Here is a 25,596-nt window from a genome sequence, read left to right as displayed (position 1 = left end):
CAAAGGTACAAGCACAGTTGTGTTACATAGATATATTGCATAGTGGTGATGCCTAGGCTTTTAGTGTAACCATTACCCCAAATAGTGTACATTGTACCCAACAATATTTCATCCTTCACCCCGCCCTCATCTTACTACCTTTTGGAGTCTCCAATGTCTGATTCCGCTCTGCATGTCTGAATAATACATGTCTTTAGTAAATAAATGCTGTACACAAGGCATTAGGCTAGGTGTCATGGAGGGCACACAGATGTGTAAAATGCCAGCTCTACTTTTAAGGAACCGATCCTCTTGCAATGGGATTCATTGTGATGGGATTTTGCCTGTACAGGTTTTGTGCTGTCATTATATGTTGATACACAATAAAATTTTTAAAAAAATACTTAAGAAATATGATCACATTGCTGATGTTCTTCTGGTTTTCTTTAACTCTCTTTAGTTCTGGAGGATCGGAAATGGCTGTTGCATGTTTAATCTCTTCTTTGTATTTCACCTGCATAATTTATAAGAAAATAATGTTAACTTTATTCTATGCAAGGCTTTAATATTGAGAATTCTTCAATTGTAACTATTGCATAATTGAATTTTATTAATTCCAACATTCCTTTTCCTTCACTGGGGACACAATTCTTAATTTTATCTGATGTTTTCAGGATTCCTTATTCCTAAAGTACAAATAAACCCATATCTATTCACTTATTCATCACTATAGGAGTTTATTAAGTAAAATAAGCAAACATTGCTCACGAAAATAAATTTTATCATTAGGCAGATGCAGGAAAAAAAAAACCTTGTAAATTATCTTAAATAAAGTGATTTATTATTTTCTATCCAAAAAGCAGTTTCTATTAATATGGTAATTAAAATTTAACACATATTTAAAGGCAAAAGTCAAACTGAGTTAGCCACAGAGTCTGGGGAACATTGCCTATCTGACTGAGAGCATATAAATAATCCAGAATAAGGAAAAAAATAAAGTGAGCACAATAAAAGAAGAGAAAAAGGGAGATGGAAGGAAATGTACTAAACGCATAGACCACTGGGTCCTGCATCACTATAAGGAAGGTCAGTGCCAGAAAGTCAGAGGTGTCTGCTATCCACACAATCACATTAGGAAAAGCTCACCTTTATCCTGGCTTCTACTGCACTCAAAATCTCCCCCTTCAAATCTATTTAGAGGAAGATCAATCAGGCAAATGGTAATACGAGCATACAGTTATGCATGGGACAAGAAACAGTTCTTTGAACTCATAAAATGATTAGTGATGCTATCACTTCAGATGGTATTTTAATATGTCCAAAATTCATGGAGGATAATTCAAATTCAATCTTTCTTGAATAAAAAGGATACATATATATGTAAATATATGAAAGCATAGGCTCGACTTAAGAGGCTGTGTTGAAATTTAGCAAAGATTTAAATCTACATGAAACGTTTCAGAAATCACTTGGTAATGTTTAAAATGATAGAGGGTGAAATTCATGCAGACTGTCATAAAGAAACAGTACCTAAATATCTCAGATATCATCTACGTCTTAGTATCTGTGGATTTCATATAAGTAACAATGCCAACATTAGTCCAGACCCAAAACAGTTAAATTGGAAGTTCACTGAGACAGGCTACCTCTAAATAAAATTCAAAAATAGTTCTTAACACAGAGAGCTAACAGCTAAAAGGCTTGTACTCTGGAGGTGGAAAATGTCGAGATCTTTAAATGTTAGAGAATCGTATCTTGGTTTGACAGATCTAGCTAATCTTAAAAGGGCAACTTTCCATTTGAATACTAAGCAGGAGTTTATGGCCCAACCTCATGCAGATACAGAACTATGCATTTATTGTTTGCTAGAAAAGGCTGAGGGATGCTAAGAGAAGAAATGATATACTGTAATAGTCTGTGGGATTTTCCACGGGTGAGAAGCTTAACATGATTAAAGATGAACACTTTTGTTTTGCAAAGGGACTCTAATCAAAATGGCATAGTTATTTCCCTATAGTCTATAGAATTGCATACTACAGAATATTTATAATATTAAATCACAGTACATCGATGGGTGCATTTTAAATATTATCATTGGAAAGTGAAGGAATGAATATTTTATACTTCTCTCCCAAACTAATTTCTCTACTAGGTTAACACAGGCTCTCACCGTGAAAGATAAGAAGAACACATTCATCGACCTTCATCCACACCTTAAGCCTAGGACCTCCTTATGCTTTCTTCAAGAGATAGCTCCATGCATGCTACAGAGGTTTTATTGCACTGATATTCTGCAGACTTTTTATACTTTTATTTTGAAATAGCTTTACTATTTCATTCTCTTACCTCTCCTACACTTTCTTCACAAATGCTGACCCACGCTGATATTCTCAGGATGCTACATAATGACCAAGTGACCTACAAATGAGTCTAATCAAGGCCATTCTGCTTGGACTACTTAAAGGGAAGGTACTCTTTCCAAAGGTAAGGGTGAAGAGATAAGGCAGAGGAAGGGATTTAAAGAACCAATTATTTTTACTTCCTCAACAAGAAACTAAATGTAATGGACAGGCACAGTAGCTCATGCCTACAATCCCAGCACTTTGGGAGGCTGAGGCGGGAGATCACTTGAGGTCAGGTGTTCGAGACCAGACTGGCCAACATAGTGAAACCCCATCTCTACTAAAAATAAAAATAAAAAAATTTGCCAGCCGTGGTGGTGTGTGCCTGTAATCCCAGCTACTCAGGAGGCTGAGGCAGAAGAATCACTTGAAGCCGGGAGGCAGTTGCAGTGAGCTATTGCACCACTGCACTCCAGCTTAGGCAACAAAGCAAGACTCTGTCTCAAGAAAAAGAAAAGAAACTCAATGTACTAAATATACATGGGAGAATATCTAATTGGTAAGGAGAGCAATGATCTATCGCAAATGTCAAACACTCCATGGAAAAAAAAAAAAAACTTATCCATAACATTAAGCACCTTAATGTTAGAAGCACCCTTCTAACAGAAGGGGACCCTTCCCCCAAGTCTAAAGGTTATTGGAAGGTAAGTTATTTCACAATTTACAGTGAAGATGTGTGATTTGTTTTCACTTTTGCTGGAAGAAGCAGAAGGTAAAAGGGGCTGGAAAGAAGAAATGGACAGAAGTGTGTCTGATAAAAAGCTTAGAGATGTGACTGACATGGGTTAAAAATGAATTGGTACTATTTGCTTTTTCAAATCTAAACCTTCACTTAAGCTGCCAAATAAATGTTCTAGGGCCTTTAATCATTCTATCAGGGAAAAATTTCTTTCTTCCAACTTGTGGAGAGGTACTGAAATGTACCCTTTCTCTGCAAAATTTAATAGAGTTAAAATTCTCTTCAAAGAGATGAAATCTAATCCTAAGTTTCATTAAAATGACCTGGCTCTTCTTCACTGTGATACATCAGAATGAAATACTGCTTCAGAGTCAAGGGGAACAAGGATATAGTTTGTGTTCTGACAGTTAGAATTTTGATATATGATGAAATAGCATTTCAATAAAGTGAAGAATAAAAGGAAAAAAGCCATCAGTTGAGTAAAGAATTAAAAACATTTGTCTACAGTTTCTGTTTGCTTTTAGAAAAGATAATTAATGCTGTAGAGAACTTACTGAACGAATATTCTGCTGATTTTTCTTCACTCGTTCGATCTCTGGGGTATGTTTTACTGCAGTGCCAGCTCCTACTTCTTTCTTATAAAATATCTTTATTATAAGAAAAGAAAAAGAATAAGCTTGTCAAGTTCAAGTCCTAGATCTGCTTCTTAAAAAGACATTTTCTCAGGTTTTATAATAATACGAATACCGCATCTGAGTGCCAGAATTATAGAAACCAATTAAATAATCCATTAAGATAGTAAATAATCCATTAAAATAATCCATTAAAACTTAGGTTTTATATCCCATAATCTTACAAGTAACCCTCTCCTGCTCTAGGGCTAGACCGCTACCATGGCTGACTACAGATTATTTGCTTTAAGAATACACATTGACAAACCAGAGTTCCTTTCTTCAAATATAAATATATGTCACACGTGTATTTGAGAAAAAGCAGATATTACAAAAGCCCATTAAGCCGTTATCACTGAATTCAAAAAGAGCATGACATTTTAGGCAACTTCTATTCTCCAAACACAAGGATGCCCATATTCTCTTCCAAGAAAATGTTAGCTCATCGTCAATATCAATGTTAATTTCAAGTCTATCTTCTTCATCTTCCACTTATTTGTTAACCCTCTCCCATGTGTCTCCACCCCCAGTAACACCTACTCCTTCCAAACCCAAAGCAGAACAAAAACACAAGAGTATTTATGAGTGCTCTCATTATGAGTACTCTGCAGAAAACCAGAGTAATTATAAGAAAGACAAATGAGGAGAGAATCACTGCTTTTCTTGACATCTGGTAATCCAGTGGCCCCCGCACGGGTGGGAGAGCACTGTAGGAGAAATGTTTTCCTCCAAAGGCTAGAACTCTAGAACACTATGGAATCACACAGCCTCCTTTCCTGATCCTTCCAGTAAGACTTTTCCATTTCTCAGTACAGACTGGCCATCCCTGTGGAGACCCAGCAGGCACCTGACCAGCTTACCCTGAGAGCTGGCACATGCCAACTAATTAGGAGGTAGGAAATATTCCAGAAGTCCTCACACTTACTAGAATTTATATTTTGATGAGATGCTTGCTTAACTATTAATGACTGAGCTAATTCTATGTTAAAATATTAGTTGTATGGTCAATTTTTACAATTTTAGAACAGAAGTCAAGTTTATACATTTATTAATCATGGACCCAGTCTCTTAATTAATAGTGCTGATGTACTATTTACAATAGCAAAGACATGGAATCAACCTAAATGCCCATCAATGATAGACTGGATAAAGAAAATGTCATGCATACAAACCATGGAATACTATGCAACCATAAAAAAAGAATGAGATCATGGCCTTTGCAGGGACATGGATGGAGCCAGATGCCATTATACTTAGCAAACTAATGCAGGAACAAAAAACCAAATGCCACATGTTCTCACTTATAAGTGGGAGCTAAATGATGAAAACACACGGACATATAGAGAGGAACAACACACACAGGGGCCTATCAGAGGGTGAAGTAGGAGGGGAGAGAGAGGATCAGAAAAAATAACTAATGGGTACTAGGCTTAATAACTGGGTGACAAAACAATCTGTACAACAAATCCTTATGACACAAATTTACCTATGTAAAAACCTGCACAGATACCCCTGAACTTAAAATAAAAGCTAAAAAAAAAATAGTGCCAATGCAATTCCTCTTCCTCAAAATAAAAATATATAAGTTTAGAAATTTATTAAGAATGAGTAAATCGCTAAATATATTATTAGTAAAAACAATCAATTACCAGGAATAAAATCACTTCATATGACCATTTTCATCTTCTAAGTAAAATCTGTGTAGAAGACTAAGGCTTCTTTCCAGAGTTAGTTAACTGTCATTTGTATCAGAGGGAAATTTGAATTTGTAATTCCAAAAAAACATGAAAATTGATAATTTGTAAAAATTATCAGTATTCTTATTATTTTAAAGAAATAAAGATAATACACTTGACAGAAAATTCAAGTAAGACAGCAGAAAACATCAGACAATGAGGAAAAAAGACCATTTCTTACAAAACAAAATTTCAAGGTGGCAACTGAAAAGAAATAATGGCTACTCACCACACTAATGTTTTGTTGAGTTGTCTTAATTCTCCGAATTTCAGGAGTATCTGCTATGGTAGAATAGTTAGAAAGCATCTTCTCTGCTTCATCTTTATACTTTCTCTAAAAATAAAAACAGTTAATATAAATCTGAAACTGTGTGTGTGTGCACGTGTGAGAGGGAGGGAGGGAGGGAGGGAGGGAGGGAGGGAGGTGGAGGGGGAGAGAGAGAGAAAGAGAGAGAGAGAGAGAGGGAATGATACCATTCTTCAATCTCTACCATACCACATGGCTTCTAGATTTATGCTTTGTTTCCTACTTCAGGTGAAAATAGATTTGATTAAGGGAAAGTTACCAGTATTTTGAAGTTGAGATTAAAATCTTAATTTTCTCTCCACTAAACCAGCTACTATGAGTTCTAATACAACCCAGGCAATATCTTATCCTAGTACCAGCACTTACATTTACTTACTATGTAATGGGTATTGTTCTAAATACTTAACACACATTAACTCATTTAATCAACCTGACAAGCAGATACTATTATTATTTCCATCTTATAGATGGAGAAACCGAGGTACTAGATAGTAAGTATCAGAGCTGCAACTTAAAACCAGGCTCTCTGATTCCAAAATCAGTGAAGTTAACTATTCTGGCAAACTACTGCTTATTAAGAAAGGTAACTACTTTTCATGTCGAAATGCACCAGGCTTCATTACACACTCTTAAGTATCCCCATTGTATTTCAGTGATTAAAATCCCTTAAAATTAGATATAGTCTCACGTCACACTAAAAAAAAAAAAAAAAAAAAAAAAACTATGCTATTAAGTTAAGGCAGGAAATCTGACAGCTCAGGCACCTTCACTCTCAATACTTTTACTTTCAGGTGTATCTATCATGGTTGTAACACTATATTTACATGATTATTAGATTTGTCTGTAGCTTTCCAAGGGCAAAGTCATGTCTGGTTTTGCATGCAAATGGGTACTCAGGAGGTATTCACCAACTGAAGGAATGAGTTTGGCATTCTTGAGACAGTAAGTAACTCTTCTCCACTGACTCAAATGTCCATTTGCCTGTTTAATGTATTGACGTAGGATTTTAGTTCAGCTGATATGGCCAGAGCCAATGTCTCCAAGTTCATGGACACCGAGAACAGAAGAACACACACTTCAGGACCATCCCAGTGGCTGTGTCGTCTGCAGAGGCTGACAGGCACACAAGTCCTCTGACATTTGACTCTGCCATCTTGATACTACCCTTTTGAACTAGTGGATGGTTAATGTCCTTGCTTATGTCTTAATCAGAATTTTAACAAATTTCGCCAAATGTTGTTACACATTCCTTCCTGCATAAACTCCATTAATCAAATTAAATTCTATGGTCAATTTTATATAACCATTTTCTTTTTGTTCATTCCTTCTACTATTTTTTTTTCCATTGGGAGTCATTTATTTTAGTAAATGTTACAGCAAGGATACTATTTGCTAATGAATGTTTTTGCCCAAGTCAGATTTTATAAATAAATTCTTCTTCCATAAATACTTTTTGTGGTCATTACTTCTCCCACATCCAGCTTTGTTTACAGAATATGGGACAAGTATCTTTAACAAATCTAAATTTTACCAAGAAAACTTCACTGTTCCCTCAATTTTTACCTAACACTAAACTTCACCTTGTACTTTGTGCAGCTTTAGTCACTGTTAGTTTTATTTGGAACCATTTTAATAATAATATTCATTATGAAATGGTTAAAAGACAAATAGCTTGTAATTTATTTTTCTGTGGTATAAGCAAAAGCATTTGAGCCAAGTGTCCAATAGGGTAAAAAAAAAAAGAAAGAAAGAAAAGGTTAAAATATCCTTGGGCTGGGCACAACGGCTCATGCCCACTGAGGCAAGAAAATAAGCTTGAGCCCAGGAGTTTGAGGTTGCAGCAAGCTATGATGGTGCCACTGCATTCCAGCCTGGGTGAAAGAGTGAGACCTCCATCTCTAAAATAATAAAAAAAAAAAAGTTTTAATGTCCTTGGACTCAAAACAAGGAGCCCCAACAGAGAGGCTGTAGCTCTCCTTAATGTCTGTTGCATTGAATCTATGACAGTTGTCCTATTCATTAGTAAGGTTAATCAAGTTTGGCCAATGGTTTCTCAGTGAAAGAGTATACTAACTCTGAATGCAATACCCTCAGAAAGATATCATTCATAGAGACATACAAAGCACATGGCAACATGACATTGGAATACATGATTCTGAGCATCTTCATTCTTGACCAACCTGGCTATAGATTTCAGATGTCCTCTTGGCTCGAAGGATATCTGGGATATCCATGCTCACTTGCATTCCTCTCCCTTTAATTTCATTTTCTAAGTCCTTCTTGTATTGTTTCTAAAAGAACAGAAAATGATCTTAGAACTTTGCTTAAGCTTTAATAGCAATGTTGACATTTACGTGTTTGAATCTCAAAGCCACCCATGTGAAAAGAACACTTATGCTCTTTCTAGCTATGATTCACGGCATTTATTTTAAACTTTGTATCTCACTGCTGTCTTACCTGGCTGGCCATCTCGGATGCTTTCTTAGCTCTCTGGACATCAAGAGTGTCTGTGCTCACCTGCATCCCTTTCCCTTTAATTTCAGTCTCCAGATCTCTTTTATAGTCTTTCTGCAGAAAATGAAACACACAGTTAGTGCTCTCCGATCATTTGAAAAACGACTCAAAAATCGAGATGTTATTTGACATCAAGACCATGTCTTTTGGAATGAAGTTGAATCCTTATTTCTTTTATTTCTATAGAATAAGAAAGAGTTTTTACTTGTGGTAGGACTATGACTTAGCATAACTTATTCACCAGTAATCAGAAGACTTTTTTTCTGCTAATCTGAATTAAGAAGAAGAAAAACAGAGCTAGCCAAGGGGAAAATTTAACATTTCATTATGATAAACTTGATATATTATTGGGTCATATACGGCTTGCTGTTTTTCACTCTGTAGTGAATACGTGTTGGCTGTTTCCCTGGAATCCACCCTTTCTTTTCCCTTCATTGGCTCCCTAACTTGCCACTGGACAACTCAGTGCTCCTACTCCTAAACCATCCAGCTTGGATGAGACTGGCTCAAATCTCTGGACTCTGCTGGGCTTAAATAAATCATTACTCCCTTCACTGGCTCTCTGATTTGCCACTAGACAACTCAATGCTCTCCCTCCTAAACCATCCAGAAACTGGCCCAAGTCTCTGGGCTCTGCTGGACTTAAATCATTATACCCCATCACCCACACTGCAGAATTGGTTCCAGGATGCATGCATCTTTTTTTCCACATAAGAGGTGCTGGAAGCTTCTTTGCAAACAAGAATGTCTACCTAAGAACTGAAAGCTGAAACTAAATCTCATTATTTGAGTCCTAGATCAAGCCGTGCCCAGGAATTTCTCTACCGTTCAATCATAAGAACAACAAATAAGTTATCTGTGTTTTTTTTTAAGCCAGTTTGGAATTGGATTACCTATTTCTTACAAGATAGTCATAATTGCACAGACACACATGTCTTTAGGGACTTTTGTCACATTTGAAAACTGATTATAAAATTCAACAAGCCGTACATATATAAATTTGCATTTTCTATATGTATATTATTCTTCAAAGAAAAATGTTATTAAAAAACTATTAACTATAGCCAATTAAATTTGTTTTAAAACAATTCTTTCTTATTATGCTGACACACTCCAGATTTGTAGATTCTCTGCTGCAAAGTAAATATTGGTTTGTTTATTAATAGATCATCAAATTTAGATAGGTGGTAAACAAAAGTCTCAATCTTGGAATATTTTTCCTCCTGTCTTCCACTCATAACTCTTCCCGTTTTTACTGACTTACACTCCCAGTATCACTTTTCTAAATAAAAGTTTACATAATTATGTTTAACTTTCAAAATAATAATATTCAATTATTACTATGTCTATAAAAAGCACTCTGTTTCAGCCTGTTTAAAGCCCCAAAACAAAATGTTTCATTTGAAGGTCAACAAATATGATGAAACTGAAGCACTCATAGCAGACAGCCATGAAGGTCCAATGGTAGAAGGATGTAACAATTTTCCAATATGAACTTTCAAATGTAAATGTGTTCTAAAGCACACAGACTACATTAGACACCCTTGGCATCAGTTATTTGTTGTCTGCATAACAAAATACCCCAAAACTTAGAAGGTTTAAAACAACAACATGGCAGCATCTGTGTTCAAAGAGGGCAAACCCTAATGCAGAAGTGTGTTTATAGCCTCTGTCTGAGTCACATTTGCTGATGTCTCATTGGCTAAAGAAAGTCACATGGTCAAACCCAGAGCTATGGGAAGGCTTGACTATTGAGGGTCATTTGTGTTACAATATGATCCATTGACTTTATTTGAAAAATAAACTTTCAATATTAAAAACAAACTCTGGCAAAATCCCAAACATTGGTTGAAAACGATCTGAGCCTATCATTTAGGCAAAATGGGACATGACTATGATTACATGCAAATTAGATTTTTATTATTATTATTTGGGGGGTTTTTATTGACTAAGACTCTCAGCCTGAGAATAGAGACTTCACCAGAGCCAGATGAATCAATTTACACTGGATGTGACTGGAAACCACTAAATAATTGCATGTGAGGAGAGGAACAAAATTTCATTTAATTCCGTCAAGGATTCTTCTGCTGGGTTGAGAATGGCTACTAGGAAGGCAATAATAGCAGAATTCTGGTTAGGAAGCTATGGCAATGATCTAGAGGATAGAGATGGTGGCTTAGACTAGGGTGGTGAGAAAGATGGATTTAGACTGCCACGATGGGGGTGACATCAATAAAGCATGCTGATGACAGGAATCAAAGTGACTTCTATGCTTTGGTTGGTGCCATTTGCTGGGAAGCAGATGGAGGAAAGCTAACCTAGGGGAAAATTAAGGATTCTAGTTTTGGCCTGTAATGTTGAGATCCCATTATATACTTCCCTTGTAGACAACAAAAGATAAAGGGTCACATATTCACATCCATGTTATAGAACACTTAATTTTTCTATAAGAATGAGGTAGACCTATATGAAGGAACACAGAAAAAAAATCCATAATATAAAGAGAGAAAATAATCAAACACTTAAATGGAGTATGACCCCATTTAAGATTTTTTTAAGTTTTTGTGTGTACAAGTATATATTTATCTATATAAACACAAAACAGATTTGGAAGGTTCCATAACAAACTTATAACAATGACTATCTCTTGGGAGAACAGAAGTAGGAAAGTCCCTGTTCCTCACGCTCTTGGCCATCCACCCCTGGCCACCACTTCAAAATGGAACACTTATTGCTTAGGAAACCTATACCATCTCCACTTCCTTTGTCTTATTCAATCATGGCAATCCCATTTCCCTGGTCAGTACCTAACCCTGGGGATGTCAGTCATTTTTAAAACAACAGTAACTTCCCTAGCAGCTAAGCAGCTACCTCTAGCCTTCCAGATTTCCTGTAAGGTGTCAGTCCTGAGTCAGCTCTTCCTAAGTGCAAAGGTCACACAACAGGTCTCAGAGTACCCCACTGAAGCCCCCACCTACCCAGTCTTGAGATAAGTGAGCAGGACCCATTCACCTGCATCCCAATTTTTTCTTCACATACACTTTTATAAAATCATCACAACCCAAATCTTTACTCCAGTGATCCTTTTATATTCTCAGATTTTTGTGGGGAAGTTCAAGAGGTGTAGAGAAAGTTCTAGGGTATTTCCTTTGAAATATATGTATATGGTCTGACTCCTACAACCTTGTGATGTGATATCCATCCTGTCACAGAATTTAAGACAAAACTTCTAAATCAATATCCTGTATCCCATGAAGAGAAAAATGGTATTAGATGAATGAACATGGTCAATCAGGTTATATAAGACCTCCACTCAAAATGCTGTGTAGAAATTTCATGCATGCTGATCATGTCAACAAAGGCTATTTTAAGAACATGCAATCAGACAGAAATGATAGTTGTACTCACATTAAGCATCCGTATATGAAGTTCTGCTCAGAAATTTGGAAATACAGATATGCCAAGCAGCAGGTGATCCATTAAAAATACCATGAAAACATTTCTCATAGCCCAGATAACCATTAAATCTGTTGTATTCTGAAGTAAGGTGTGCAGGGGAGTGCATGTGTGCGTGTGTGTGTATTCAACTAAAATGCCTTCCACCAAGCTTTTTTTGATATATTGGAGGGATGTGAGCAAAGCAAAAACTGTACATTTTCAAACAGGCATAATGCTGTGGAATAGTCTCCATTCCAAACTGTTAAACCAGCCGCAACGCTTTGAGAAATTTCATATAGTAATCAAGTTGCTAATACGATTTGTTAGGTTCCACAATATGAGTCTTAAGGCCTGCATCACACACCCTACTAACCTCACTCGCGATCTCTGCAGCCTTCTTGGCGTGCTGCATTTCAAGGGTGTCAGAGCCAGCTTGCATTCCTTTCCCTTTAATTATTGACTCCAGATCTTTCTTGTATTCTTTCTGCAAAAGACATGTTACAACATTCAAACACTCAGTGGGCAAACATGCATCTGCAGTCAATGATACCAAAAAAAATAGTTAAACCTATTTTACAAAAGAGGTAACAAAGCTCCTTGAGTACTACGAATGATCACTCACAACTAAATTTTCTGAACTACTTAGAACGATAATCTTGTTCTCACTGAAGAAGGGCGTGCAAAGCTCCAAAGATGTTTGGTATACAAGGGCAATTGCCATGTGAAAATCTTCACTGACAATTGTCTTTAGGGTTGGAGGATAGGGAGGTGGATGTAAATGAGCTGATGTTATACAGAACAGATGAACTTGGGAGGCCACAGCACTCAGCAGCTGTGTGACACTGAGAATGCTCAACTTTTCCAGTTTGCTCATCTGCAAAATAAAGGCAGTAATGCAGGCATATCTCATTTTTATTGTGCTTTACTATATTGTGCTTTGCAGATACTGAATTTTTTACAAACTGAAGGTTTATGGCAACCCTGCTTGCCAAGCAAGTCTGTCAGTGCTATTTTTCCAACAGTATGTGCTTACATGGTGTCTCTGTGTCACATTTTGGTAATATAATATTTCAAACTGTTACGGTGGTTTGTGATCAGTGATTTTTTTTGACAGAATCTTGCTCTTTCGCCCAGGCTGGAGTACCATGGAATGATCTTGGCTCACTGTAACCTGAGCCTGCTGGGTTCAAGCGATTCTCCAGCCTCAGCCTCCCGAGTAGCTGGGACTACATGCATGTGCCATGGCATCCAGCTAATTTTTGTATTTTTATTAGAGACCAGGTTTCACCATGTTGGCCAGGCTGGTCATGAACTCCTGACCTCAGGTGATCCACCCACCTCGGCTTCCCAAAGTGCAGGGATTACAGGTGTGTGAGCCACCACGCCTGGCCAATCAGTAATCTTTGATGTCACTATTGAGACAGACAGATAGGAGGGGGTCACTGCCAAAACTCCAGCTGGCCTGAACACTGGAAAGAGTGTGCGCTGAGGTGGAGCCAGAGAAGTTCAGGCCGTTTGCAACAGGGAGGAGCCTGGCCCCTCTTCTTCCTGTGTGGAACCTGGAATTCAAACTGTGAGGTGGGAAGCACTCTAGCAGGGACTCCGGCCTTGCAGAGAGTCCCTGTTCCCCCCTTTTCTTCCTTTACACCCAATAAAACTCTGCTTTACTCACCCTTCAAACTGTCTGCAAGCCTAAACTTTCATGGCCATGGGACAAGGACCCTGTCTTTAGCTGAACTAAGGAGAAATCCTACAACACTATTGTAATTGTTGGGAGATGCCACCAAATGCACCCCTATAAGTCAGTGACCTTAATCGAGAAATGTCACGTGTGTTCTGACTACTCCACTGATCAGCCGTTCCTCTATCTTTTTCCCTCTCTTTGGGCTCCCCTATTCCCTAAGTGACAACAATATTGAAATTGGACTGATTAGTAACCCTACAATGGCCACTAGATGTTCAAGTAAAAAGAAGAGACATACTTTAAATCAAATGCTAGAAATGATTGAGCTTAACGAGGAAGGGATGTCAAAAGCCAACACAGGCCCAAAGCTAGGACTCTTGTACCAAACAGTTATTTGAGTTGTGAATGCCAAGGAAAAGTTCTTGAAGGAAATTAACAGTGCTACCCCAGTGAACACATGAATTATAAGAATGTGAAACAACCCTATTGCTCATATAGAGAAAGTTTTAGTGGTCTGAATAGATCAAACCAGACACAACATTCCAGAAACAACATCTCCTTAAACCAAACCTAATCCAGAACAAGGCCCTAACCCTCATTTCTGTGAAGGCTGAGAGAGGTGAAGAAGCTGCAGAGGAAAAGTTGGAAGCTAGCAGAGGTTGGTTCATGAGGTTTAAGGAAAGAAGCCATCTCCATCATATGAAAGTGCAAAGTGAAGCAGCAAGGGCTGATGCAGAAGCCACAGCAAGTCACCCAGAAGATCTAGCTAAGATACTTGATGAACGTAGCTACACTAGACAACAGATTTTTTATGTAGACAAAACAGCCTTCTATTGGAAAAAGATGCCATCTAGGACTTCCATAGCTAGTGAGGAGAAGTCAATGTCTGCTTCAATTCTTCAAACGACAAGCTGACTCTTATTAAGGGCTAATGCAGCTGGTGACTTTAAATTGAAGCCAATGCTCAATGCAACAAGATCCATGGTTTCCTTTTGGGAAATGACCTCTAAGTTCTCTCAATCCATACCCTTGGGAAGGATTGATTTCCATCACCTCCTTACTCCCCACATATATTTTTAATTCTACTAAAGTGCCTTTTAAATGTTTCCTTTATTTAAAGAATGTGAATACAGCCGAGATTAAGGTGATGTTTTAAACACATAAACATTTATAATGTTTTATATAAGACACTGTTAAACTACCTCAACGAATGGGTGAGAGGATAATCAGCACATTCTATTCCCCCAACCCCAGACACAATGATTAGGCCAGGTGTGAGCACAGGATAGCGACTAATCCAAGGAGATTGAAACCTAAGACTTTAATTGGAACTACAAAAGAGGATGTTCACTTCCCACTGGGATTACTGGCCACAGATATGAGTTATCCTGTTACTAAGACGTTTCATTGCATGGAGACAGCATTCCAGAAGCAAAGCCAATAGAGAAGATAACAGAACCAAGAGATGAAGGAAGAGAGACATCATGTGAATTCCAACATGACAGTAACTCAATCTTTGGATTTTCTATTCCATGAGTGAATGCATCTCCTTTGCTGCCCACCCTAGTTTGAGTTTGGTTTCTGTCATTTGCAACCTAAGAGTCACCATCGCCACCATCATCATTATCATCATCCTCATTATCATCAGATTTTCAAAATATGGGGACAAGTCTTTAAGCTCTTTCACTGCTAAATTCAGCTAAAGTCTGTTAAAAGCAAAGTGACACTTTATGACCCAAAGTAATGAGATAATACAGGATTACAGGACTGAAAACACTTCAGAGACATTGCAATTCTCCTTATAAAGTGCATGAAAAGTGAGCAGAAACTACTTTAATTTGACAAAGAGGCTGAATAAGTTCATTCAGCAGCCCAGGGCAAGAGTGGGAGAGTCAGTTGGGTTACGTGCAGGAAAGCAAGTGAACTTTCTACCTGCAGTTACTGATGGACCATAATAACACACCTTCCCAATCATCTGCCTTTTTTTTACCTGCTTAAAAGAGGAAGTTAAATCTCATTAAACTATTTTAGTTTATTATATGGATTTTTTCCAAAATGGGGAAATGGTCATTTTTCTCACATCACATAGAAAGGGGATTATGAGCACCATTTAAAAAAAAAAAAATTAGTAGTCCAGGAAAAGACTACAAGGATATAGCTGTTTACAATCACTTACATATAAAAGTTGTGGATGTATAGAACCTTTCAGAAAGATTGACAGATAAGAAAATCAGCAAAAAACATATTCATCTAAGGTGTTAAATAAACCCTCACCTCACTCGCCATTTCAGAGGCTCGCTTTGCTCTTTGGATGTCAAGAACTTCTGAATTAAGTTCCATTCCTTTCCCTTTTATTTCATTTTCCAAATCTTTTTTATATTCTTTCTATAAGACAAGAATATCACAGTTCAAAACTTAGCAGGAATCACTTTAGTCAGTGTGCTATTCCACATGTTTTCTAGAGATCACAGAAATGAGAAAATATTACTAGGAAGGAATGAATCAGACAGCTAAGTATTCATGCTTTTTTCCTACAGACACTTCATTTTCCCCTCTACTAAGTTCAGAGCGGCTTCCAATATTTTCAGCCTTTTCTTTTTCATACTTTCTCTCAGTATGTTTTGGTACCATAGTGGATTTTTTTTAAAACACATCTTCTCTTTCAATGGTGAGGAAGATCTTAAGAACACATGTTCCTTATTAATTATTTAAAGTATTTTTGAAAGTTGTCTATAAAACATGAATTACCAAAAAAGAACATGGTTGTAAAAGAATGGAAAATTACAAAATCAAAAGGCCTGATGTAGCCAAAGTTTTTTTAAAAAGTTTAAAAAGTGAGCAGAAACCACTTTCATTAGACTCAGGTCATTCCAAAATTATAAGCAGCCCATTCCAATGTCTAATAAGCTATTAGGAGTTTCAATTACTTGGGCTCACCACAAGCTGATATAAGGTAGTTGAAAGCAGATACTTCAAGCACTATCCATCACAATTACCTTAGGTAATTACGCCTTCTACAAGTCTCAGAATACTTCAAGGCCCCCTTTACTATCTCTGATGGAATCTGTGACTCACATTCATGATGATGAATGGAATCATCCATAGATAATGAAATCTGCATAGATGATGGAATTTATGGCTCAACATGATGATGATGACGATGATGATGATTATTATTATTATCATTATAGTGATGATGGTGGTGATGGTGACTCTTAGGTTGCAAATGACAGAAACCCAATTCAAACTAGTGTAGACAACAAAGGAGATGCATTCACTCATGGAATAGAAAATCCAAAGACTGAGTTACTGTCAAGTTGGAATTTACATGATGTCTCTCTTCCTTCATCTCTTCATTCTGTTATCTTCTTTCCTGGCTTTGCTTTTGGAAGGCTATCTCCATGCAATTTAAAGAGTTGTAAAACCAAAACGTTTTCTACAAATTAATAATAATTTGAATTTCACCCATTTTAATCTCATATTTTAAGTACATCCAAATGCCTTCTATGAATACTTACACACAACTTATTTTTCTCTGCTAATGAGTTGCTTGTTTTCTTACTTAATTGCATATGAAAATCATATATATCTTATTCCTATTCAACTAAGTTGCATTTATGATTAACTTGCCAGATGAAAGATGAAACTTCCTTTATTGATAAGAAATCAGGTTCCAGTTAATTCTAGGGTTCATTTCATGTTACTTTCCCTTCATCCAATATAATTAAATTAGCCTGTCCTCTGCTCAACTAATAGCTTACTAGACATTGGAATGGGCTGTTTTATAATTTTGGAATGATCTGAGTCAAATGACCCAGGTGAAAGTCAGACCTCTTTCATTTATTTGGTGGTGTGACCTTCGGGAGGACTTTTAAGTAACTCAACCTTGATTTCCACAATGGTGAAATGAAAATAAAAATACTTGTTCTACTAATGTCAAGGGGCAATGGGGGGAATCAAAGGAAATGAAGTATAAAATGATACTTTGAACACTCTAAATGCAATGTCAATGTAAAAACCACAGAGTAAAAAAATGCAAAGTTCATTTGAAGCTAAATGCTTACACTTAGAAAGGGAATTAATAATTTAATTAAGTCACCGAAAGTCCTCTTTTTCAAATTAGACAGGCTATAACTATTTTTTAAGTTAATTTTTTAATTTTAAAAAAATTCTCATTGGAAGTTGACAATTTATGGTTGTATATATTTATGGGGTACAAAATTATGTCATAATTTATGAATACAATGTGGAATAATTAAATGAATCTAAATAATATATCCATTACCTCAAATATTTACTTTTTGTGGTGAGAACATTTGAAGTTTACTCTCTCAGCAATTTTGAAGTGCACTACATACTATCTTCACCACAATGTGCACTAGATGTCAAAAAAATTATTCCTCCCATTTAGAGATTTTGAACTCTTTGACTCTCACCTTCCCATTCCTCCCACCCTCCAGCCTCTGTAACCACCATTCTACTTTCTGCTTATAAGAGTTCAAGTGTTTTATATTTCACATAAAAGTGAGAATATGCAGGATTTGTCTTTCAGTGCCTGGCTTATTTCACCTGGCATCATAGTCGTTATGAACTAAATGTTTCTCTCCACCAAAATACATATGTTGAAGCCCTAGCCCCCATTGTGACCGTACTTGAAGGTGGGACCTTTGGAAGGTGATTAGGGTTAGATGGGATTGTGAGAGTGGGACTCCCTTGATAAGATTAATGTCTCTAAAGGAAGGAGGAAAAAGATCACAGTTCTATCCCTCTACTGAAGTCACAGCACAAAGGTGTCTGTCTGCAAGCTGGGAAGAGGGCCCTCACTAAGAATCACATCTGCCAGCACCTTGATCTTGGACTTACCAGCCTCTAGAACTTTGAGGAAAGTCTGTTGGTTAAGCCACTCAATCTATGATATTTTGTTATAGGAGCCTGAACAGACCAATAGAATGTAGTGTTCTGAGCCTTTTCCTACCCTGATGCGTGTATTCTGAATTAATAAATTAAGACTCACTCCAAAACAGGAATAAAAGAAAAAGGCAATGGCACATAGTAAAGTCATTTATGAATCTCAAAATAGACTTTACATTGCCATTTGTGCATAAGTGATAAAAAAAGATTCTCCTTTAAAAAAGTTCACATAAATAGTGTATTTTTAAATGGAAGATAACAGTAGTAGGAAGTTGCCATTATTTGAAATTGTTTTAAAAATTATTATTAAACTTTTTTCTTCTTAAAAGCCTTACGGTCAACTATTTCTCTTTTTTTTTCCCCCTTTTATTTTTAGTTGACACATAATTGTACATATTTACGGGATACAGAGTGATATTTTAATATGTGTACACAACATATAATGATCCAATCAGGGTAATTAGCATATCCATCACCTCAAACATGTATCATTTCTTTGTGTTGTGAACACTCAAAATCCTCTCTTCTAGCTTATTAAAAATATCCAATCAACTATAGTTAACCATATGCACCTTGTGGCGCTGCAGAACACCGGAGCTCATTCCTTTGTATCTGTTAACCAACCTCTCCCGATCCTCTCCTCCTGCCACTGTGTCCTAGCTCTACTCTCTAGGAAGTTGCCATTTGCTTAACCTTCAACTTCAAAAATTTTTATTAGGAACTAGAAGTGAGAAAAGATAGTGTAGCAAGAGAACTCTTATAGAAATTACATGTCTATTTCAGCACACTATATATTACAACACTGAATCACATTAAATTTCTAAAACCAGTTAAACGGTATGGCCAGTCAGCATTTGCTTATTACAGAAGTTCGTGATGATGTGCTCCTATAGGTAATTAATCTCAAATTTATTTCACTCGTCTAAGAGATTTCCTTCAGGAATAGTTTCCTCAGTTCAAAAATTCAAAATGAAATGAAATTTCATATATATATATATGTAATATATATTCCACTTATATATCACATAATATGCATTATTATATTGTATATAATATATACACATATATTACATTATATACTACATTTATACTTAGGGAACACTTTCCCTTAATACAAAGAGCATGTAAACAGATTTGGAAAATCTATGAGCTACTTTTTGGCCACTTAAAAAACAAAGAAAAATTAGCTTTTAAATCGGTGGACTATAGACATATTTTTAATTTTAAGGTCTTAATGTTAAGAAAATTTAATATATTACTTGTGAGCAAAAAGTGCACCATTACATTTTTGGGGAAATTTTTGCAGACAATAAAATAAAAAGTGGACATGAGTTCCTCTGTTCTACATGTTAAATATATTATTTTTCCGTACTTAGTACACAAACTACTTATAAGTAATGTAGCATTTATCCAGACCTTCACATGTGAGCATCTTATTTCTGATATCAAATGTCAAGAGAGGGAGAGAACTCTGGTCTTTTTCCTCCTTCCTTTAGAGACATTTGCTGCAGGAAAGCGACAGGAAAAGCTGGTTCTAAAATGTCTTTATAATAACTAAATTTGAAAGAAGCTCTCTCCACCCATATTCAAAACATTTTTTTTAAAACTGCTATAAAACTATAAAACTATTTATAGAGCTTCTGAGCTACAACTAAAACAAAAAACCAGGCTGTTTTTCAAGTTTTCTCAGGAACTGGGCAATTTCTTCTCGCAACTTTAATTGGAAATGTTAACACACACGCTCCTGTTTTTAATGAAAATGCAAAATTTTATTAGTGAAGATCAAAGTGAAAAAAAGAGTAATGCCTTAATATCTCAAACACTGAATTAGTAGAGAATTAGCTGAATATTTCCTGGCTTATTTCTTGACTTTTCTTTGTGATATATAATAGTAAACACCAAGATCGTACCTCCCTCAGAAGGTTGGTGATGTACTTTACATGTAAAAATTCTGGAGTCTTGTCTAAATCCAGTGATGACCTTCCTTTAATCTCCTTCTCAAAATCCTCTTTGTAAATTTTCTGTTAAATAAGACCACATAATTTTAAAGTTAGCAAATATCAGTGACCATTGAAAAGAGATTTGAACAAGAGTTCCCAAAACAAAAATGATGTTTTCTTAGGTAGTTCTACCACATAAGGGTCATCCTATCAACAGGGAAATAAGTTCAACTTTATCACAAATTTAAGAATTCTACCAAACAAAGGAGAATTATTAAGTGGCCTCTTCCTCTGGTAAATCAGAAAATTCTGAGTGAGGTTTCCTAACATCTTACTAGTCTAGGATTAACATCAGCCCATTTTTTGGAGAAGAACCAACAAGACTGGCTATTTGACTGGATCCCCCAGTTGGTTTACTCCAAGGAGAGTGGATCCACTGACTGGGGGAAAATCTGGTGGCATGGAAGCCATCAAACCCAAGCAGCATCAAACCCAAGCAGCATTAACGTTCATGTCCCCATCATCCTTCTTCATCAGACTTTCGCAAATTCAGGAAACACCACTTCTAAAATGTAATGATGATTGAGGGTTAGGGAGGGGGTTTCCCTTTAATGATTTTGGAGTTGAGAATATTTCTCTACCATCTATGGTGTTTGATATGAATGAAGTTGTGCTGTGAGGACAATTTTATCTTGGACCTTATAACTGAACTCCTCCTTTAAGTGAGAGTTCACAACAAGAAATGAAAGGTGGACACGACGGTGATAGTGGGGGGCTTAGATTCAGACCACCATTAGCCCTTTTAACACACTCTGCCACTCTTTGGCTATGATTCTCTAAATTCTAACATTTGAACTACACATTTGAAAAATCAGTGATAATGCATGCTTATGGCTATAAAGACAGCTATAAACTATAAACAACAAAAATATCCATCCATGTGAAATATCTAGTAAACAAGGACCCAGATTTTACCAGCCAAATATTTCGTTCAAATTGCATCCCTGAAATGATAAAAATAAATAAATTCTGCCTGAAATTGTTATTCAGGCAAAATGAGAAGCTATTTCCAGGTTCATCATTTATTCATTACAGAGATAGGTAATAGTATAAATAAAGAATGTCTCTAAACCATGAAGGAGAATAAGAGAAACACGCTGTCTCCTCACTTAGCACATGTGTTCCACACAGCAGTCTAACGATGTGGATATAGCCACAAGGAGAGAAACAAAGGATGTTCTGAAAGTCTAGCAAAGCTAAATAAGCAGTTGCATTGAGAACATTCTGAACTAAAGAACTGAGATACAATGACCAAAAACAATGACTAGAAACTTTCCTCTTCCTTATGTGGAATTAGTAGAAATAACAGTTAGGCTGAATCTAGGGCATCTCCAGGCTAAAAAGGACTCTTTAAATGGTGAAATAGGAATATGTCTGTGCATTCATGCACTCATTTACATCAGCTATTTCACTTCAAAAAGTGCTTCTGAAAAAAAGTTATTTTACTGAAGTAAGTCATTAAGGGAGGTTAATTATGACTAGAAGTAGCCAAAATATATAGCTAGGAAAAAAAAAAAAACTTTTTGGGCATGCTTTTTGAAGAAAGCTGTATTTGTGAAATAAGACAACGAACTTTTCAAAGCCAGATTTAAAGGTTTCCTCCAGAAAACACACATATTAAACCTATATCTGGCATTGGAAGAAAGCATGATAAACTTAATTATAGGCCATAGCAAAGATACCAGTGGCTTTTCCCGGGATCATAAATACTTAAGTTTACCTGTAGGAAGTTCCTCGAGAAACTCGAGGTAGTCAAACCTACCTCTTAGGAATAAAAAACAACTCTAAGACAGATGATTCTCTTTGCACCTACTTCATCGGTCCTATATTTAAAAACATTTTTCACATCAAACTTTGTCTAAGATTTTTAGCTATTTTTCTAACCTTTAGCATATGAATTGGGTCCAAAGATACTTTCTATTGAAAGATTTCATTCTCCTCAAGAAATGATGGTTGAGCCTAAAAAAATCTAATAGTCAATAACTATAATTAAAGGGAATATATGTCAGGGAAAACATGTCTCACTTGGCAAGAGTGAGAGAAGAAGTTGGGTGAAGAAAAGAGAGACTACCCTAAAATCCCAAATCATAAACTATTGTCATTTCTACTACAGAAGCATAGTATTCAAATATATTAATCATGAATTATAAGTTTCTGGATTTATCAGTGAAAGGAAAGTTATCCACGGCAGGAAAAAAAAAAAACCAGAAACTGCGCAACCAGAATGATAAAAGGGTGCTCAGCATGAATGTTTCTAGGGCTGAGGATCAAAGAAGAGGGGAGGGGGTGAAGGGAAAGGGGCAGGGGAGGGAACTGGAAGAGGAGGCCCAGCCTGAAATACTGATGCTGCCAGAAATGTCCTCAGAAAAGGAAAGTGATTTTTGATCCCTGTGTCTTTCAGTGAAAATTTGTTAACAACTTCATATTGTCTTAACCCATTGCCCTTTTGCCTCAAGAATACTCTTGTCCCTAGTCCTAATGTAACATTATAAACCTGTCTGTTCCATTAGAATTAGAGACAAGTTCTGTTTAGAAATAACTCCAAGAACAGTTTTTATGTTTTATTTTCACATTGCAAATCAGGTCCGATTTGCTTCAGCCTCAAAGAGCCTGTTTATGTAAAATTAAATCAGTGCTGGCAGCAAACTGCACATTTTTTTTCTAAATGGGAAATGGGTTAACCTTTCAGAAGACCCACTAAGCAAAAGCATTATGACAGCTCCTGAAAGTAGAAATGTTTCTCTGGGCTGTGGGTCAGTGACAATGGCCACATTATCTCTACAAAATGGGGACATTCATTGGGTGGCTCTACTCCACGCAAAAAGTACTGCTGCAGTGGAAGATAGTAAAGCAATGAAAAGAATATATAAAATACTTTATATAGTTTATACATGTTTACACACTATTATCTGAAGGAAGAAAAGGTATTCTAGGGAAATTTATTCCATTAAATGTAAATTTTTACAGGGTTTCTGAACTTTGTCCAAACTCACTAGTATCAATTCACTTAAAACAAATAACCAATTTAATCAAAATGGTTACTTGATATTTCTTTATCAGATTCTTCTTCATTGGCTTAAGAAGATATAAGACAGGAGTCCCCAGTCCTTAGACCATGGACCAATAGCAACCTATGGCCAGTTAGCAACCCGGCTGCAGAGCAGGAGGTGAGCGAGGGTGAGGGAGCATTCCTGCCTGAGCTCTGCCTCCTGTCAGATCAGCGGTGGCATTAGATTCTCATAGGAGTGCAAACCCTATTATGAACTGTGCATGTGAGGGATATAGGTTGTGCACTCCTTATGAGAATCTAACTAAAGCCTGATGATCTGAGATAGAACAGTTTCATCCTAAAACCATCCCCTCCACCACCACCACCACTTGCCAATCCATGGAAAAATTGTCTTCCATGAAACCAGTCCCTGTTGCCAAAAAGACTGGAGACCACTGAATAAGACATGAAAAATACAAATAATTCTTTTTCCTTTTTGCTTGAAGAAGAAATTAAACAACTTTGTCTATTCAATAAACCATGGTAATATCTGAATGCCTTTTCCCCAAGAAGATGAATTATAACATTTCAACAAATAGCATGGGTAATGCTTACAAAATTCCTGAGAGTTTTTTGTCCACAAGTTATCATTTCTGCCTGTTTTGATGTTGTTATTGGGCAACAGAAAGGATCTTATTCATTGAGCATGCCTAGCATGAAGGTTGTACTGGACTGAGACCAGCATCCACTATTTCTGTCCCTTTGCATTAAGAACCCAGCTGCACCCACAAAACTTTGATATAGGTTGCAGACAAAACCTTGTGTGTCTGATCCTGAAAAGGTAGGAAGGAAAATACACAAACATACACACACAAATAAGTCTCAGAGGAACAGAGAAAAAAAAAGTGTGGGGAATATCGAGATGTTACTTACCATAATCTTAGGTTGGGAATAAAGTAGGTAAGCCGAAAAAACTCTTAATTGTTTATTGAAAAAAAAAACCAATCAAATATGTTGCTACACTTTGAATGTGTCCCCACAAAGTTCGTGTGTTGAAAACTTAATCCCCAATGCAACAGTATTGGGAGTTGGGAACTCTAAGAGGTGATTAGACCATAAGGGCTCTGCCTCATGAATGGATTGATGCCGATATCATGGGAATGGTTTTGTTATCATGGGGTTGGGATCCTGATAAAAGGATGAGTTTTCCATCCCCTCCTCTAAGGAGTGTGCAAGCACTCTCTGTCTTTCCACCTTCTGCCATGGGATGATGCAGCAAGAAGACCCTTGACAGATGTGAACTCTTGGATTTTGAACTTCCCAGCCTCCAGAACTGAAAGAAATTAATCTCTGTTCTTTATAAATTGCCCAGTCTTTGGTATTCTGTTATAGCAACACAAAATGGACTAAAACATAAACTAAAGAGAAAAGGGAATCATTCATGATTTTGACCAGGTCCTAAAACATTAACATTTACTGGGTATATAATTTCATCTAAGACAATTTCAGTAGACACATTCTTAATCTACAGAGAACACCTTCCTAGCATCATTACTTGGAGGATTAAATGAGCTGACATATATAAGACTCTTAGCATATTACCTAGCATGTAGTAAGTATTTTAAAAATGTTAGTTCTATTTTCATTGGGAAAAAAAGGGGGGGGGGCAGGCAAATAAAGCAACCAGCTATTCGTTTTTAGTTTTTATGAACTCATCATAGTTTTACATTAACATCTGAAAGGCAAAAGGTAAAATTAACATCTGAAAGTGTCAGTTATATAATCATAGAAAATTAGAACTGAGGGGAACTTTAAAAGCTCATCTAGCTTAAGATCCATATTCACCAATGAGAAAAGCTAAGGACCAGATAAACTCAATGTCCTAGACAAGACCCCAGGCAGGGGGTGGCTGGGTCTAGAAAGCAGGTCCTTGAATCTGCCCAGAGCAGCACTCTTTCTTCTAGACCCACTGAACATTCTGCATCCTTTCAAATGACAAAACATCAAATTTACATTAAGCAATTAATAACAAACCAATTGACTTACTTCACTTTGCATCTTTTGAGCCTCCTTTGAAGCTTGATATGATGGTGTCTCAACAAATTCAAGCATTGGCTTTCCCTTATTTTTCTCATATTCTTCTTTGTATTTAACCTTCATTGGAAAAAGAAAAGCATATATAAATCGAGAGCACTTATACAAACAGAGCAAAGTAAGACAAAATATATGTTCAAAACTAGTCATCTTGTCTTCTAAAATTGTATTATTTTGGCCATTTAGGTTGAT

General features: G+C 36.5%; 1 protein-coding gene across 8 annotated transcripts in view; it reads right to left on the bottom strand.

Annotated features, from left to right (window-relative positions):
- Positions 1–25,596, bottom strand: part of LOC105480053 (nebulette) — a 379,519-nt gene that overhangs the window by 42,872 nt on the left and 311,051 nt on the right. For 5 of the 8 annotated variants that reach the window (XM_024792279.2, XM_011738501.3, XM_011738499.3 and 2 more), the window contains 9 exons: positions 25,357–25,464; positions 20,232–20,342; positions 15,685–15,795; positions 12,100–12,210; positions 8,232–8,342; positions 7,955–8,065; positions 5,697–5,801; positions 3,615–3,707; positions 401–493 (listed from right to left, as the gene is read on the bottom strand). The exons of 2 other annotated variants lie outside the window; for them this stretch is intronic. In XM_024792279.2, the coding sequence (XP_024648047.2) occupies positions 401–493; positions 3,615–3,707; positions 5,697–5,801; positions 7,955–8,065; positions 8,232–8,342; positions 12,100–12,210; positions 15,685–15,795; positions 20,232–20,342; positions 25,357–25,464 (954 nt within the window). The remainder of the gene's footprint in view (positions 1–400; positions 494–3,614; positions 3,708–5,696; positions 5,802–7,954; positions 8,066–8,231; positions 8,343–12,099; positions 12,211–15,684; positions 15,796–20,231; positions 20,343–25,356; positions 25,465–25,596) is intronic. One more of the 8 variants, XM_011738502.3, reaches the window with a different exon arrangement.

Source organism: Macaca nemestrina, chromosome 9 (genome assembly GCF_043159975.1).
Source record: "Macaca nemestrina isolate mMacNem1 chromosome 9, mMacNem.hap1, whole genome shotgun sequence".
In the NCBI taxonomy this organism is placed as follows: domain Eukaryota; kingdom Metazoa; phylum Chordata; class Mammalia; order Primates; family Cercopithecidae; genus Macaca; species Macaca nemestrina.
Note: the sequence above shows the minus strand (reverse complement) of the source record. Positions and strands in the feature narration are given on the sequence as shown.